Here is a 17,334-nt window from a genome sequence, read left to right on the forward strand (position 1 = left end):
GGCTGGTGTGTTACCACCTTGGGATGCCAAGCAGGGGCCTGGACCTACCACTGTGGACCAAGCCAGTGCGGTGGCCCCACCCGTTTTGGGGTTGAGGATGCTGAGTTTACAGGACAGGCGTTGCAGCGGAAAGATGCTCTCCGAACCATACTTGTTCCTGAAACACCGCTGCTGCTGATGGGGAGGCCTCTGCTTTTTCCCAGACCTGGAGCAGCCCTGGAGGGGACAACAGGACAGGAAGGGAGGGGGAAAGGGACAAGAGATAACAGCTGGAGAGGCCAGGGTGCTGGCCGGCTGTGCGCGGAGTAGGGAGGTAGGGAGAGCGTGGTAGGCAGAAACCACACGGCTCATTGAGCAGAACCTCGGGATGGCGGGGCGCCATAGCCAGCAAGGCCGAGGAAGGCGAGGGATCCCTGGACTGTTCTCTCTGCGGAGCCCTGTTGGTAACCTTTACCTGCAGGCTGTAGACACAGGTGGGCCCCACCCCAAAGGGAGGAACACCCCCACCCCTAGGAATGCCACATTGGAGAGGGTTCAGTTGGCCTGCCATGGACCCTGTGATGGCCCAGGCTGGGGGGAGTGGGTCCGACTCTCTCAGTGTCTCTGGAGTTGGCTATGGCCACGAGTCCAGCCTGGGAAGCCTCATCTGTCTTACCACTGGCCCTTGGAGAGGAGGCTCTCCCTGTGTACCAGGCACTGTGCTGAGCATTCACCCAAACACATCGTTTAACCCACAGATACCATTGCCTCCATGTTAGAAATGAGGAAACCCTTTCCCACGATGTGTGCCTGGCTCACTCTTTCTCCTCCTTTGGGTTCTAATCAAATGTCACCCCCTTGCTGAGGCCTTCCCTGACTACCTGTTTAAGTGTGCAAGTGTGCAGTCTCTGCTTTCCCTGGTTTTTTTTCCCCCTGTGTTGCACTTGCCACGACATCTGACGTGCTGTCCAGTTGTTACTGTCTGTCCCTCCCCTGACTCGGCCCACCAGAATATCGGGTCAGTGAGGGTGGGGATTTCTATCTGTTTTGTTCCCTGCCGTATCCCCAGCATCTAGAACAGCACCTGTCACATAGTAGGCTTCAATAAATATTTTTTGAATGAATGGATGAGGCTCAGATGAGTTTAATAACTCACCCAATGTGGTAGCTCTGGGACTCCATCTGACTCCAAAACTGTTGTGTCAGTGACCAGACTCCATGACTAAGGCTCAGAGCAAGGACCGAGGTGCAGCCCTGGCTTCAGCGAAGACATGGGCCTCACATGGAATGTGGGGCTCAACTCCTTGGAGATAGGGTCGAACTAAGCGACCCTGTCAAGGACCCTCTGGACCCTGGGCAGCTCCTTCGAGGAGCTGGGAGTGTGAATCTGTGTCTCTTCTCTTCCCACTCTGAGTCACTGGTAAAGCCAGAGGACCCTTATTTTTAGTGCTGTTGCTGTTGTGGAACTGTAACCATTAGCCAGTAAGAGACTTAAGGGAGGAGATAAACATTAATCTTCTGGGCCTTACCCCTAGCTGCCACCTCTGCATCGCAAGATGCTCTTCTCCTGCACCTGCCCGGGCAGCCAAGCCTGAGAGTTGTGGGTTGGAGAGTGTGAGGTGAATGGTCAGAGAGAGGGCCTGTGGGTCTGCTGCTTTGGGATGGCTAGCTTGGTACCTCCATCCCACATCCAGGGGCAGGGAGGAAGGTGGGGTCGCCCTGACATCCTCCCGCCAGATCTAGAAGAAGCAAGCTCTCTTGCTGCCAGGCAGGGCTGGTGCTGCTTCCTCAACAACCCGACCTTCTGAAGGTCCTGGGACTAAGGGATCCCAGGCAGTGTGGGATTACCTAGGGTTCTCCTGGCTGCACCTGGTCAGTGGTCATACCGAACTTGAGGGTGGGAAGGAAGGCCTGACCCAGATCTTTGGGCAGCTGGGATGGATTAGCTAGGCAGCAGGAACTAATCTCTGCCTGTCCCCACCTCCTTCTTCCACAGAGCAGAGCTGTCCCTGGAGGAAAAGTTTAGGACAAAGCTGAAGGTGGTTGGTGAAACAATAAATATGAATTCCTTCTAGTCTGTAATCCCTGTGTTAGCTCAGACCAGCCTGGGCTTGAAATCCTAGTTCTATCTCTTTCCTGCTGTAGGACCTTGGCAAGTTATTTAACTTCTCTGGGCCTGTTTCATCATCTGTGAAATGGGGACAATCAAATCACCTCTCTGATAGGATGGTTGTGAGGGTTATGAACGTTATGGGAGGCTTTACAGAGGCTCTTTGCTATTTAGGTAGAGGTGGGATGGGCAGAAGCCCCTACCAGGTGAGGCCGGAATTGCTTGGCAGGTATGGGTGTGAAGCCTGCCTGGATCTGGAGAAGTTGGGGTGAACTGGACTGTGCCCCTCACAGCCTGGAGTCTTTACCTGATGCTCTCACTTTTCTCTATCCCGTCATCGTAGCCTAGCGATGAAGAAAGATGGCTCTAGGCTTGGACCACTTGCGTCTGCTGCCTATCTCTGTGACCTTGGGCAGGTTACTTTAACGTTTTAAGCCTTAGTTTCCTCCTTTGTAATGTAATGCAGCTAATCAGACTTCCCCCTTCACAGGGTTTCCACAAGGATGTGATAAGATAATTCATGCCTCTGGCTGGCGTATAGTAAATGCTTAGTAAATAGTAGTTTTACTACTACTGTTATTCATAAACTGTTATTAAGCCTCTGATATGGAAGGAACTCTAGGGAGCACCAAGGAGAGGTCCCACCCTTTGGAGATAATTGATATAATGTATGATGTGAAGGTGATAAGTGATACCATGGGAGATGGGGGGGTGGGTCATGGGGGAGAGAAGTCACAGTCCACCTGGAGGAACAGGGAAGACTTTGTGAAGGAGGTGACTGGTGGGATTCCAGCAAGGAGAGAGAGGGAGGCAGCGTGGGGAGGGCTTCTAGGCCACCTTGCTTTGAGTAATAATAGCCTGTCCTTCTGTTTCTGGAGCTCTGCCTTCCTGTGGAAGGAACCGACCAGTGCTGCTTGCTTAGATCTGGGGGCTCTTGCGTTCTGGTCATTTCACCAAAGCCGAGTAACCCCAGAGCCTGAGTGCCCAGAGGTCAGAGCTCCTAGCAGTGAGTGGCCACGAGGCTCCTGAGGAGAAGCAGAATTTCTGCAAAATGGGCATCATAATAGTACCAACCTCACAGAGTTGTTATGGGACTAAATTAAAAGATGTGTCTGCTTGATGTAGAAGTATGTGCTCGATAAATGCTGGCTATTATTTTTTCAAATCATCAATATCATCATCATCATCTTCATTGTCAGCATCATTATGTTTCAAGGTTGCCATGAAGGCTAAATTAGAAAATATATGCAAAACTCCTAGCACAGTATCTGGTCATGTAGTAGGTGTTCAGTAAAACTTGGTCATTATTAGTATTTCCAACAAGGAAGAAATTCTGGACACCCTGGCCCAGGGAAATCCCTGCTGTCATGGAAGGAGCACCAGATTTTAGTGTAAGACTTGGATTCAGATCCTGGCTCGGCCACACACTAGCTCGGGGAGCTTTCCTGGGGCACTTACTTCTTTATCAGGGAAAGGTTGTGGTACTTGTCTCCAGGATTGCCATGATTTGCTGCACTAATTTAGCAATTGTAAAAAGGGCATAGTTGGTGCCTAAGAATTGAAGACGTATGAGTAGCCAGGTGGCCACAAACAGAATGGGTGTTTGATGGCTTTTGTTTGCTCTCTTCTGCTTTTAGATCACCAGAAACTGGAACGTGAGGCCCGGATATGCCGACTTTTGAAACATCCAAACATTGGTAAGTGCCGTTGTGCAGAGTATTTCTTGGGCATTTTGTAGAAGGTGGAGAGAGCAGAGATCCACTGTTTTTGTGTTGGGAACCGCTTCTGTCCCTGGGCCTTTGCCTGGTGTCTTTCTTTGCCTGAGCGGGATAGCAGCCATGTCTTGCTCAGAATTCTGAGGTGTTCTAGTTTAGAGACCTGACCGTCTCCATCCCTGTGGTGCCATCTCAGGGCTGGGGTGGGAGATATCAGAATGTGTTTCAGACTCCCTTTTCTTCTCTCCTTCCGTCTTTGGGCTGCGGTCCAGGTCCTCGGCATGTGAGGCTCAGGGCTAGTAGCCTGCCAGCGTCCCTCACCAGGGGCCTTCCGCGGTCATCATGAAAGGGTCCAGATTTTGTTTCTGGACTTGAAAGAGTTTTGTTCCTGTTGCGGTGTCGTGCACGCTCTGGGGGTTTCCATGGCACTCCCGTTTGTGTTCCTGGAGCCAGAAAAGCAAGCTGCCCACCCGCCTGGCTTCTCTGGAGAAGGGATGGCAGGAGCCACTGGGACGGAGGAGGAGAAAACATTAAGAGGATTTCTCCCTGCTCCCACCCTGACTTGGGGGACAAGAGCACATTGTTGGTTGTTCTAAAGCCTGAGGAGGTTTGCCTGCCACAACCCACTCCGGCTCAGTTTTACATTGTTCAGCTGAAATCGTCTTTGCCAAAAGCCTTGGCCCTGATTCGGTTCTTCTTGCAGAGGAGACAGAAACTGGGCTGGCTGTGGTGTCTGAGCAGAAACCCTGGTCTGGACTTGAGGCAGAGCAGAGAGCATCTCTTGGGTTTTTCCGAGAGCCCCGATCATCATCGAGGACAGCGCATTTTCTGTGCTCCTCAGTCATGGCCTTAATATTGGGGCTTCCATGGTGCCCAGGCCGCCCACTCTGCTCAGTTGGTGGTCAGGGCTGTGGGACGACTTGCCGAAGCTCGATGCTTTCTCCAAGGCTCGTCGGCCTCTGGCTTCCCAGATCTCGAGCTGGAGTGCTCACCGCGAGCTCTTACGTGGGAGAGCCGAGGTCGCACTGCAGCCCGAGGGGAGAGGAGCCCTGAGGTAACCAGAACTGCAGCCGTGCAGGGCTTTATAGATGGCAGTCAGCAGCTTGGATTACAGCCGCAGCAGATTGGTACAGCTGGTGCTCTGCTGTGCCTGCTGCCGGGCCTGTTCCACGGAGCCAACCCCTCTCGGCCCACGGGTGCTGGGCTTGGAACTGCCGGAGCTCCTGAGTGGTCTTTGAAGTTAGACCCTCACCCAGAAACAGCACGGTGGGGACCAAAGTGGTACCTTGAATAGGAGAGAGACAACAGAGCGGAGCAGCTAGAACAGCAGTCACAAATTCAGGCCTGTTTTGTTTGGCTAGCTAAGTGGTTTAAAAATATTTTTATTATTTGCCGGTATTTAAAAACGTGCTTTCACATTTTGAAACAAATTCTGTTTCCCGATCTTTCGAATCAGGAGGCTTGGCTCTGCTGATCCCACATCTGTGCGTGGCTGGAATCAGCTGGGGCTGGGCAGTGGCTGCCCCGTTAGCCTGCTGGCCACTCCCTGTTATCTCACGTTTGTACTGCCTACCTGGTCCCCGTCCGCTTTGTGAACTTGTGACCTCTGACCTAGAAGTTCCAGAACAGGAGGGAGAAGCATATGGGTGACTCAAGCCATCCACAAGCACAGAAGCATGTTGATGTTCAGTCCTGCGTCTGAGGGTCCAAGGACAGCAACTTCCTTTCCTTATGCACCTTGTGACCAACTCTAGTGCAGTGATGAATGGTCCCCATAGAGGGAGGAGAACAAGGGGTGGGGTAGATGATGCAGGAGGCGGAACCACATCTGCATTACCTGCAACCTGGGTGTGACTGACCATGGAAGGGTCAGTGTAGGATGAAGACAGTTGAGAATCAACCAGAAAGGATACGAATGGGATTCTAGCTGAAAAATGTCCTAGCTATATATATATAATTTTTTTTAAAATTCTGACCTTTTAGACTTTACTTAGTTTGGTAGCCCTCTTTTTTTTCTTAATCACCTGCCCCTAGCTCAGAACTAAGGCAGATGGAGGGACCATCTACCCCAGCCATCTGCTCTGATAGGGAGGCAGCACCACCCAGGGGAGGCTACGCAAGGCGCACTCACTTTGTTGGCATTTGATTGCCTAGAACTGTGCTTCCATTTCATGATTGTTCCCAGGTCCTGAGTGGTGTTGGTCTGAGTCCCTATTCTGGAGTCAAGGGCAGGGAGAGGGAAGGGTGAGTCAACAGGGTCCTGAGAGAGGAGGCTGGCCAGGCTGTGGCTTCCAGTGGGAACCAGGACTCCTCCTTGAGGTGTGGGGGAGCTGTGGGCCCAGGAGGCAAGGGTTGCCATGGATCCTGACCTGGCTTGTGGCAGGAGAAGAGGCAGTTTTGTCCTCCTAATTCGCTATTCTTCTCATCTCTCCACTGCTCTGTCCTTTGGAACTGTGGCCCTTTAGGCTCAAGCCTCTGACTCCATCCCACAGAGATGTAAGTGGACCAGCCCAGGGGTGGTACGGAGTTGAGGAAGCTGAGAGCAGAGAGCACATGGTCAGCCTCTGGTTACTGTCAGACTCAGAGGCACTTGAATTCAGAATGGTATTTGGTACAAGGATCCAGGTATCCCAGTTTCTTCCCTAATAGATACTCTGCCCCAGGAGTTGAAAGCCTGTTGGGAGAGTGAACCCTAATGTGAACCGTGGACTCTGGGTGATAATGATGTGTTATTGTAGGTTCATCAGCTGTAACAAATGTGCTGCTCTGGTGGGGAATGCTGATCATGGTGGAGGCTGTGGCGGGGGGACGGGGGAGGTGAGAGCTCTCTGTACTTTCCTCTTAGTTTTGCTATGAACCCAAAATTGCTCTAAAAAATAAAGTCTGTTTTTTTTTTTAAAAGCCTGATGGTTATGAGGCATACTGCAGAACCTAGAACAGCCCTGGGAGAGTGGCCAGAGGTGTGGAGTTGAGAGGAGGAAACGGCAGTAGTGCTAATCATCTAAAGTCTGAATGAAGTGTCTTCTGCCTGTGATCTGCTTGCTCCCTGCTCTCAGTTCTTCTAATGAATAGACTCTGTCTTCCTTCGTGCTGAGCTGCCCCAGCAGTTTCGATCACAGTCTAGCATTGTGGTTTAGAGCAGCGCTTCTCAAACTTTCATGTGCTCGTGAATCACCTAGGGATCGTGTTGAAATTCAGATTCTGGTTCAGTAGGTCTGGGATGGACCTGAGCTTCCTTACGTCTCCTAGTGATGCTTACCCTGCTGATCTGTGAACCATACGTGGAGAAGCAAAGGTCTGTGGCTTTGGTGTCAAGTCCTCCAGGCTCGAATCTGGGATTTGCTGGTTGGTAGCTGTGACTTAAGACACAGGATTTTGCCGACCTGTGCTTCTGTTTTGTCATCTTTGCCTCTCTGTGGAGTTGTTGTGAGAGGATCCAGTGAGCAAAGGAGGCCTAGGAAATAAATGAAAATGATGGAAATGGAGATGCCAGCTCCCAGAAATGATCTCTCCTCAACTCCCAGCCCCAACTCTGTTCATAAGTTATTCAAGCCAGACTGCCTTTTCCCTTGGGCCCAGGACCCATTTAGCTAACAGTAAGTGTAGCAAAAACAGTTGCAAAGAAAGAGAAGAAAACATTGGATCATGACTGAGCAGCTTCCAAATCCCTGCCCACCTGCTCCTGAGGGGCAGCCTTCATCCCTCACCAGCCCCTGGGATGACAGGACCTCATCCCACTGTGTCCTTCTTGTGGACAAGAACAGTGACACTTTTTCAGTGCTTTTTTTGACCAAAGTTTGTTAGTTAAAATGTGGCATATTATTGGGTGGTTTTTAAAGAATTGAAAATAGCCACAAAATTTAGGTTGTGATTGCCTTTGGCCATCCACCCTGAACACGTCTGATTTCGGAAGCTAAGCAGAGTCAGACCTGGTTGGTACTTGGGTGGGAGATTGCGTGGGAACTGGGTGCTGTAGACTTTAGAGACAAAAAACAAAAAAACAATGGCAGGCCTTTCATAACCAGAGAGCTGGCCACATCTAAATTTGGGTTGTGGCTTGTCAGTCCTTGAAGGTATGAAACATCAAGTAAAAGTATTTAGGTCATTTTTTTTTGCCTATCCTTCCTTCCACAGTTTGTAAAAAACAATAATCAATTATCAGGTTTATCACATTTTGGTAAGTGCTTTGTACTCCTTGTCCCAGATCTTCCTGTCTGTAGACTTGGTCTGGCCCCCCTTGGCCTTCGTACCCTCTCGTGGCTGTGAAATGGGCTGGGTGCTGGACTGTTTTATCGCAGGCATCCGCAGCATTCTTTGCTTCTCCCTGACAGCCCTCAGTGCAGTAGTGCTTGGTTACATATTTGTGTGAGTGCTGTTTTAAAGCCCGTCTCCCCTATTCCCCTGGAAGCCACGCAGTGACAGGGCTGGGTTTCCCTTCACAGCCAGACCTGGGGCATGTGCGGCCACGCCCACTTTGGGGAAGATACCCAGTGGACACTGTAGAGCGAATCATAGTGGCCAGGGATAGTGGGGACAAGTCGGAGCTCCTGTGCCTAAGAGGATGGAGAAAGTGACTCCTTAGCAGGTAGTTCTATGATATCAGGGATCTTGATGCCACTTTGCTTTGGCTTCAAGTCTCGGTTCTGCCACTCAGTGTAGCCTTGGGTGAGTTTCTCTTGAAGCCTCAGTTTCCTCTCCTGTTAGATGGAGGTAATAGAAGTACCTACCTTGCAGAGTTAACGCGAGGGTTCAATAAAATAGCATGCGTAAAGCGCTTGGCACAATGCCTAGCACACTGAAAGCAGCTCAACTAGGTGTTAGTGATTATGATTTGGATCATTATTATCAAGAATCTGCTCGGTTGGCACTTAGAGTGGTGCAGTCAGGTTTCTCTGCTTGTTCTCAATTCCCTGTTAATTTTCTTTACAAGGGGTGGATAGCAGTCTTGCTCAGAGACGGAGCCTTCCACACCTGTCCCTCCTTGTCTTGGCGGTGCCTTGCCCTGCGGCACAGATCAAAGCCCATCTCTGGGCTGGGTGGCCTGGGAGGATTCATTTTCCTCTGCTGCTCCTCTCTCCTGATTGCCCTCCCAGCTTCCTCCCACCTGGGCTCTGTGTGTGGCCTTCCTGGAGAAGAGCAAGTGCCAGTGACTCCCTGTCTGGGCAGAGGCGTGGGTGCTTGCCCTTTTTGCTGTGCTGGGCTGGCGGGGGCAGGCCGGGGAGCAGGGCAGGGGGTGGTGGCAGGGCTAGGCAGCAGGACTCCCCTGGGAGTGGCAGTTAGCGTCTACCTGCTGCCCTGTTAACTCACCATCTTGCTGCTGTTAGTCACCTTCCTAATGAAGCTGGTCTTTAGCTTCTGAGACAGCTGATTTCCAGGGGATTATTTGTGTTACACACTTTAATGCTTTTTAATAGCAAATTTTTAATTAAATGGAAAGACCTTTTGGAAGCGAGGGAGCAGCAGCTGCAGCAGGACTCAGCGTGGGGCACTGACTCCAGCCAGAAAAGCACAAGTGAGGAGGGAGGGTGGCAGGGCTCTGGGGGAGCTGACTTGAGCGTGTCTGGGTTAGTTAGGGTGGGAAGGAGGCAGGGGTCTGGCTGTACCTCCTTCCTTCTGTCACCTACAGGCCTAGAGAAGTGTGAGCTTGTTTGCCCAAGTACAGGAGAGAACCTTTGGAGGAGGAGGGATTTTAGAAGTACCACCTGCCTTTGATCCCATTGGTAAATCTCAGAAATACTGAGTTCGGGTGGAATTTGGGGTTGAATAACCAGATCAGATCCAATAAGGTCGGCAATATGAAGCGTAAACAATTGTCAGGCCCTGGTTCTAGCCCTGGCAGGCCCGAGTCCTCATTTGTCAAGTGAGGAAAACCACGGGGCTCTAGTGATGTCTGAGTGCCTGTGTTTCATGTTCTGCTGATCTTGCTTTGGTTGGGAGGGAGTGTAGGGACGTGCCTCAGCCCTGATGAAACGCTTTGACACTGGAGATGGAAGCTGTCGTTTCTGAGCTGGTTGGGGCCACCACTGAAGAGAAATGGTGATTTCTTTGTATCCAAGAACTTCCCTGGTTGGCTTGGTACTTCTGGAGCTGCTGAGGGTTGGAGTGATGGTCAAACCGAGGGAGCCCTTGGGAACAGGGATTCCTCATCAAGAGAGCACAGGTGAAGGAAGGGACAGGAACAGCTGGACAGTCAGCCAAAGCACCGAGTCAGACAGTGTACATTAGAATGATGCTCAGAGGTTGGCATTGAACCCAGAGGTGGCTTTGTGGGCAGGAGCTTGAAGAGGAGACCTCAGAAAACACCAGGTTGGTTTTTTGCCTAAAAGCTCTGCAGACAGGGAGTGGGAAGGGATTTTTGCCCACCAGCCTTTCCTTGTAGTTGGTAAGTTACCTTAGTCTGCTCCATGCAGTGGCCTCCTGGACCTGTCTTTGACACTGTTGTAGGCACATTCATGAGCAGTTTCTCTCCCGGCTCCATTGCTTTGTTGCCTGGGTATATTGGCTCCTCCGTATTTCTCATAGGAAACAGTGGTATAGACCAGTCTTTGGAGTCAGAAAGAGCTGGGTTCACATCTGGGCCCACCACATCTTTGGCCTTGGGCAAGATGCTGAATGTCCCTGAGCCTCCAGCCTCCCCCTCTGTAGGATGGCAGCAATACTGCCCGCAGGAAGGTCATGAGGGATAATGAACTCCTTGAAGGTAGGCGCTGTGTCCTTCCTAAATCCCACTGTCTACCACAGGGTCCGGCACACGGTAGGCACCCAATAAATGCTTGTCACATAAGTAACGTACAGAAAGAGCCTGACACGAGGCCTGGCACATTGTAAGCGCTTAATGAATGGTTATTGTTGTTGTTGTCAGAACCTGTGTTGCCTCCTGTGCTCAACATCCATCACCCTCGCTCCCCGTGCCTTCCTGCTGGACTCTGCCTTTTCCACTAATTCTTCTGTTCCCGTTTACTCCAGGGTCCCGGGCTCTCCCATCTTGTCATTCTCTGTCTCCCTGTGGCCCGCGTCCCCAGGTGCTTCTCGCTCTGCGTTGCACCCTCATGCATCATATCCCAGGACCACCTTTTTTTTTAGGATCAGCCCCTCTGGGAAAAAGGTTCCTGTTTTTCTCCGTCTTGTCTTACTTCTTAGTCGCAAGCTTCTGTCTTTTGCCCACATCTGTGGTGGTCTGAGGTGGTGACCAGAGCACTGGACCTGGGCTCTGGTCGCCCCCGCTCCATGGCTGCATCACCTTGGACTGGGGGTGCTGGGCGTGCTGCGCCTTCAGGGGAGAGCCTGTGGCGCTGACAGGATGGGGCAGGGCTGGGGTGGCCGAGGAGGAGAGGAGGAGGATTTCCGGGTTTTCTCTCTGTTAATCTCTGTCCCCATCTCCTCTCTTGCAGTACGCCTCCATGACAGTATTTCTGAAGAAGGGTTTCACTACCTCGTGTTTGACCTGTAAGTGCCACTCTCTGAGGGTGGGGGGTTCTTTCCCTCCAGCTGGCCCAAGGGGCTTGATTTTGAACTTCCTCTGGTCTTGGGCAGGTGGCCGAGTGTCCCATGGCTCCCTCAGTATCTCCCCAGGGCTCTGACCCCCGGGGGTGGTGCTAATCGTGCATTTCTGTTCAGCAGCACACCTTGTGCGGATGCTCCTCTCTTGTTTCTTGGTGTGTTGTCCTTAGTGCATGACCTTAAAAATGCTGGGAAATTGTAGGTACCTTTTATTAGTCATAAGTTGGGCTCCCATTGGTTGTGGTTTAATATCTTAAAAGTGGCTCTTTACCTCCTGGAAATGGCTCTCTGGTATTTTCAGGGTTGGATCTCTGTGTCCTTGGTCTCATGATCCTTCAACCTCAGTAGAAAACCTGTCCTCCTTGGGCAGCTGTATCTTAATATTTATATTGGTCTCAAGTAAAGCTATGGACTGTTTGAGTGGATCTATTATTTTCTCTTAGATGCCTGTATATTCATCTTTACCAGAGTATTAGCTAATCTATAGGTTATAGAAACAAATGTGCAGGAGGGAGGGAGGGCCCGCGCTATCCCAGGGAGAAGCCCCGCGTCATTGAAGGATTGCGTGTGCTCTGGGCTCTCAGATGAAATGCACGTAGAGTTGACTCTTCTGTAAAAGTTGTCCTACAGTGTGTGACCTGTTACCTGTTAGATGCTGGGGTTGGCCAACTGACCTGCCTCCTCTGACCCCCTCTGTCTGTTGGTTGCAGGGTTACCGGTGGGGAGCTGTTCGAAGACATTGTGGCCAGAGAGTACTACAGTGAAGCTGATGCCAGGTGAGATGAGGGCCCTGTGTATGTGTGCATCTTGACTACTTCATGGGGCCAGGAATTCTGCCTAGTTGAATAGTTTTTGGGGAAGATCAGAAGAGCTCTCGTCTAGACAGAATTCTCTAGAGCTACATTCTGTGGGCGATATCAGGAGTTAAAAATTCAACACTCCCAGATCAGTTTTTCTGCAAAGCTCTTACAGATCTCCTTTACCCTGTCACACCAGAAATACCTTTTCCTTGCACCACTGTGTACTCACAGGCATACCCAGGGTCTCGCCCTATCCCAGCTTTTCTTTGACAAATCCTACTGCATACAAGGCGTGATCCAGAGATGGAGAAAACATGGTTTGTGTGCCCAGCGAGTGTAACCGTCATGATCCAACCAGGAACCTTCTTGGGAGATTTCAGCCAGTGTCACCTTGTCTCTTGACCATCATGACCAGCCCCCATGGGGCGCCTCTCAGGCTGGAGAACCATTCCCTGGCCACACCCCTCAGCCCCCAGCCCTCCAGGAAGCCCTGGCAGCTCCTCCGTGTGACACAGCAGAATTCCTCCCGCACCACAGCTCTTGGGCGCTAGTTTGGCCTGCCTTTCCTGCCTTGGCTCCTCCCCCGGCCCCGGGTTTTCTCTGAGGGTAATGTCCTTACACCCTGATTTTGATTGTCCTGCCTACAGATTCTCAGGCATATGTGGCAGCACTGGCTGCCTCTCCTCTGGGCGGGGGGAGCACTGCTTCCTCACAGATTTCTCAACCTTGAGAGGCCAGTGTTTGCTGATCAACTTCAGATGCTTCAGCCTCAGGATAAATTCTCAAGTGGGAGATGAATTCCAGCGCCAGCAGGGGAGGACCAGGCTCTGGGGCGGGAGGAGGCGGTGATAGCTCAGGGAGCCTAGCAGGGAGGAGGGAGAGCTGGGGCGGGTGACTGTACCAGTGGGCTTGGCCTGGCTCTGCTGGGACAGTTCGCACTTTTGCCATTTTTGGCCAGAAGGCTCTCCCTGCTAGCTTGGCTCTGTTCTAATTATACATTTCTGTGGAGACTCGCCTCTTCAGCTCAGTCTTAAAGTCTCTTTAGCCTACTCTTGGACTGTGTCCTTTAGGGAGGCCTGAGCCTCAGTCTCCAGGAGCCCAGCAAGACCCCTTGGCTCTGATGGAAGCCCCAGCAGCAGATTTTAGAGGAAGGAATAATAAGTCCAGGTCACCAGCTTAGCACCCACTCCACACACTTGACAGTACCTGCTCCGTTCTCTAGGCCCGGCTTCCTCAGCCTCAGCATTGCTTGCATGTGTGGCCAGATAACTTTTGTTGTGAGGGACCCTCCTGTGCGTTGTAGGTTTAGAAGCATCCCTGGCCTCTACCTGTGAGATGCCAGAGGCACCTTCCCCCTCAGTTGTGACAACCAGCGATGTCTCCAGGCACTGCCAGATGTCCCCTGGGGGCCAAAATCGTCCCTCAGTTTTCACCAGTGCTCTAGACTACCAGCACACCCCGCCAGGAGTCTTGACTGCAGGTGTGGCAGGATGGTTTGGAAGGTGGACAGCCTGATTCAAGAATCAGCAGCTGAATGTGACTCTAGGTTAGTTTGTCTTCTTTGCAGAATCATTGTCAGAAATGCTCCTCAGGTGCCTGTTTGGAACCCTCTTAAATATACTGTTTCCTGATGGTACCTGTGTACTCAGTGATAAACAGGGCAGGCAGGGTCGTCTTTACAGCTTGTGGTGCCAAGCACAGTACCTATAGGTGCTCTATACATGTGTAAACACCCCCAAAACAACTTAGGCTTAGTTGAACTGTCCTTCCTAAGTTGCCACCACAAGCATCTTCTCCAAGAACAGACTTACTGTGGGGGAAAGAGAAAGAAGGAAGGGGTTGGATGCCTCTCTTTCTGAGGAGTCTGGGGTATCCCGCAGTTTCTTGGAAACAAACTGGTTATGTTGGGCCTTCACAGTCCAAAGAGGCATAGTGGACCCTCTTCTAGTTTGTCCTTTGCTATTATCTAGTGGGAGACCCTGGACAAACCACTCAGTCTGCTTGGGCCTCAGTTTCCTCTTCTGTAAAATAAGTTGAACAGATGATGTCCAAAGTCCAGGGTTCTAGCTTGGACATTCAGTGATTCTCTGTGAATCTGTGACCCAGAGTTAAGTGCTTTAGTCCACGGCATGTGGTCATAGATGATTTAACCCTGCAGTGATCTTTCTTCTCCTTCTGCTTTTGCAGCCACTGTATACATCAGATTCTGGAGAGTGTTAACCACATCCACCAGCATGACATCGTCCACCGGGACCTGAAGGTACTACCCAGATGCCCCCTTTGCCTCTCGCTTGTGAAGCATTGGCGCCACCTGGTGCCAGGTGATAGTACTGCGAGGGCCCAAACGAGGCTCCCTCTGGGCGGCGGGGTGGGTGCCTCACAAGATTCTCTCTTTTCCTTATACAGCCTGAGAACCTGCTGCTGGCGAGTAAATGCAAGGGTGCCGCCGTCAAGCTGGCTGACTTTGGCCTAGCCATCGAAGTACAGGGAGAGCAGCAGGCTTGGTTTGGTAAGAGTGACCCTCTCTTCCTGGAATGCGGCCCCCGCCCTTCCTCCTCTTCCTGATCTGCCTTCCTCTTTCAGAACTACAAGCCAGACCCTTAATGGTCCTGGCCTCCTCCGAGACTGGCGGAGGGGAGGGTGCAGAGCCCCCACACTGGCCCTCCGTGACTCAGTACAGTGAGTCTCGCTGCTGTCAGCACTGCGTTCTTGCTGCCTCTGGGGAGGAGGAGTTCCTGGTAGACACACGGACTTGCCCTCTGATTTAGATTCCAGGCACTCCAAGAAGCCCAGCCTGTCATCTCTTGCTGCCCGTGTGCTGAGAGCTTATGTTGCAAAAGTGACAGGAGTGAGGAGGGACTTGGGGGAAGTTGCTGCTGTGGATTTAAAGAGAGAGAAAGTGGGTTCAGTGTGCCTCCGCTCTCTCTTCCGCTACAGGTTTTGCTGGCACCCCAGGTTACTTGTCCCCTGAGGTCTTGAGGAAAGATCCCTATGGAAAACCTGTGGATATCTGGGCCTGCGGTAAGCCCATTCCACACGCTCAGCTCTTTGACTTCCAGCGATGGCAAGAAAGAGGCATTGCTAGTCCTTGTGGGTCCCACAGGTGTCTGGTGTATGTGAAATCACGGTGTTTGCTCTAGGGCCTCTGGGATGGCTGTTCCCATCACACTCTCCTCCCCCAACCACATACTTCCTAGGTGACGTTGCATCCTTCTTGAAGAAGGATTTGCCCATGCCTCGGAGGGTGGGTTGTGCATAAAGAAATCCCTGATGTGGCTTAGTGACACGGGGAGTGAAGCAGAGCAGGAGGGGCTGGTAGCACTGCATTATTGGCTGGCACCCACTTCTACCCCTGGTGTGGCCCTTGGCTTTCTGAGTGGCTCTGAGCCCTGTGTGGCCTTTCTTGGTTCCACAGCAAAGCAGGTGACTGATTACAGTGACCTGTGTCCTGTCTTGTAGGGGTCATCCTGTATATCCTCCTGGTTGGCTACCCTCCCTTCTGGGATGAGGATCAGCACAAGCTGTATCAGCAGATCAAGGCTGGAGCCTATGATGTAAGGACTGGTTTGCTTCTGCCCCTCAGGCTCTGTCCAAGGGAAGGGACATGTTTAGTGTGTTACAAGTATGCGGAATGTCAGGGGACTCTGGGGACCCAGGGATGGGCATATAGGTCTCAATTCTTGCCACCACCTGTCCTAAGAAGCAGCTTTTTTGCACAGCCATATTTGGAGCTGTAAAATCACAGAGTCCAGTGAAGCCTTTTGGTCTGTTATTTGCAAAGAATGGCATGGCCATGTGGCGTGCTGCATAGCATGGGGACGAGAAGTCCCGCAGCTCCCTCCACTGCAGTGGGGCCTTGGGCACAGCGTTGAGCCACTGTTTCACCCCAGGAGAGAGATGGAGTTGAACCAGAAGATGTCGGAGTCCCCTCCCAGTCAGAGTCCCCTCCTAGTAGGAGTCCCCTGATCTGATGCTCTGGCATTTTAACCGTGATTGTTCTGTTTTTCTTTCCCAGTCTTTAAGTTGACACAGGATATCCAGGGGCTTCCCTCACTCCCTGCTGGACAGCTTTAGGTAGCACAGAGTATCCCAATTATAGGAGATGGGATGAAGACAGCCTACCTTTCAGGATATGAGTTTCACAAATTTCACATCCTTTCTTCCCGTTCCCACTCCTTAGTTCCCATCACCAGAGTGGGACACAGTGACGCCTGAAGCCAAGAACTTGATCAACCAGATGCTGACCATAAACCCCGCAAAGCGTATCACAGCTGACCAGGCTCTGAAGCACCCGTGGGTCTGCGTAAGTGTCTTGCCCACAATCAAGGAGATCAGGGATGTCAGCTCTCGATATACCCATAGCACCCTCCTTACCCTCTTCTTATGGGTGGAGAATAATCATTTTGGGCCCTGAGCCAGGACCTAGCAGAGAGGGAAGGGATCTGGATGGGGCCCAGGGGCAGCAAACTTCACCAGGAAGGAGTTGGGGAGGCAAATGGAGCTAACAGACCTCTCCCTATTGCTCCCTCCCTCACTTGTCAGGTGTGACGTAGTTTGGATCTTGAATGAGGGCTTGGGTTGACCCTTGCAGACTCAAGCTGATGATAGAAAGCAGCTGGCAGAACCCACAGTGAATTGTCAGGCTTAGGGCATATTCAGATTTCAGCTCTACTGGGAATGTGACCAACACCCAACAAATAAACTAAAGGGGCCTCTGAGCAGGGGAAAAGAGCCCCCTGAAGTTCAGCCATAAAGCTCCCCCTAGGAGAGCCCCTTGGGCTGCCAATAGGGGTCGACAGACTCTGTTTTCATGTGCAGTTCTAACAGCTGAAATACCTTTTTTCAGATAAGATGGTCTGTTACAGTTAGGCCTCCTGACAACCATGATGCATTTGTTTATTTGTTCTTTCTCATGTTTACTGATTGCCTCTTTGGTGCCAGTCCCTGTGTGGGCGCAGGAGATACAAAGGTGAATGAGGCACAGGCCCTTCCCTCAGAGATCTCAGTGTATCTGGGGAGACAGGCACTGAAACAGGCAGCCATTCTGCAATGTGACAAGTACGTAAAAGGACCTAATGAGTGTGTAGGAGCTCTTGCTGTCTCTTGTGGGCAGTGGGATTACAGAAGGCTGCATGGAGGAGGTGAGCTCTGCCCTGGTTCTTGGCAGATGACTGGGAGGGAGTTCCCCAGGGTGATAGCCTGCAGAGGCTAGCATGGGCCAGCGTTAAGG

The 17,334-nt window shown here is 51.6% G+C and overlaps 1 protein-coding gene across 17 annotated transcripts in view; it reads left to right on the top strand.

Moving 5' to 3' along the window:
- Nucleotides 1-17,334, top strand: part of CAMK2G (calcium/calmodulin dependent protein kinase II gamma) — a 52,924-nt gene that overhangs the window by 8,900 nt on the left and 26,690 nt on the right. For 16 of the 17 annotated variants that reach the window (XM_064488041.1, XM_064488045.1, XM_064488030.1 and 13 more), the window contains exons 3-10: nt 3,727-3,786; nt 11,196-11,250; nt 12,015-12,080; nt 14,292-14,364; nt 14,511-14,613; nt 15,042-15,125; nt 15,564-15,658; nt 16,285-16,407. In XM_064488041.1, the coding sequence (XP_064344111.1) occupies nt 3,727-3,786; nt 11,196-11,250; nt 12,015-12,080; nt 14,292-14,364; nt 14,511-14,613; nt 15,042-15,125; nt 15,564-15,658; nt 16,285-16,407 (659 nt within the window). The remainder of the gene's footprint in view (nt 1-3,726; nt 3,787-11,195; nt 11,251-12,014; nt 12,081-14,291; nt 14,365-14,510; nt 14,614-15,041; nt 15,126-15,563; nt 15,659-16,284; nt 16,408-17,334) is intronic. The other variant, XM_064488035.1, reaches the window with a different exon arrangement.

The sequence above is a fragment of the Camelus dromedarius genome, chromosome 8 (genome assembly GCF_036321535.1).
Source record: "Camelus dromedarius isolate mCamDro1 chromosome 8, mCamDro1.pat, whole genome shotgun sequence".
NCBI lineage: Eukaryota > Metazoa > Chordata > Mammalia > Artiodactyla > Camelidae > Camelus > Camelus dromedarius.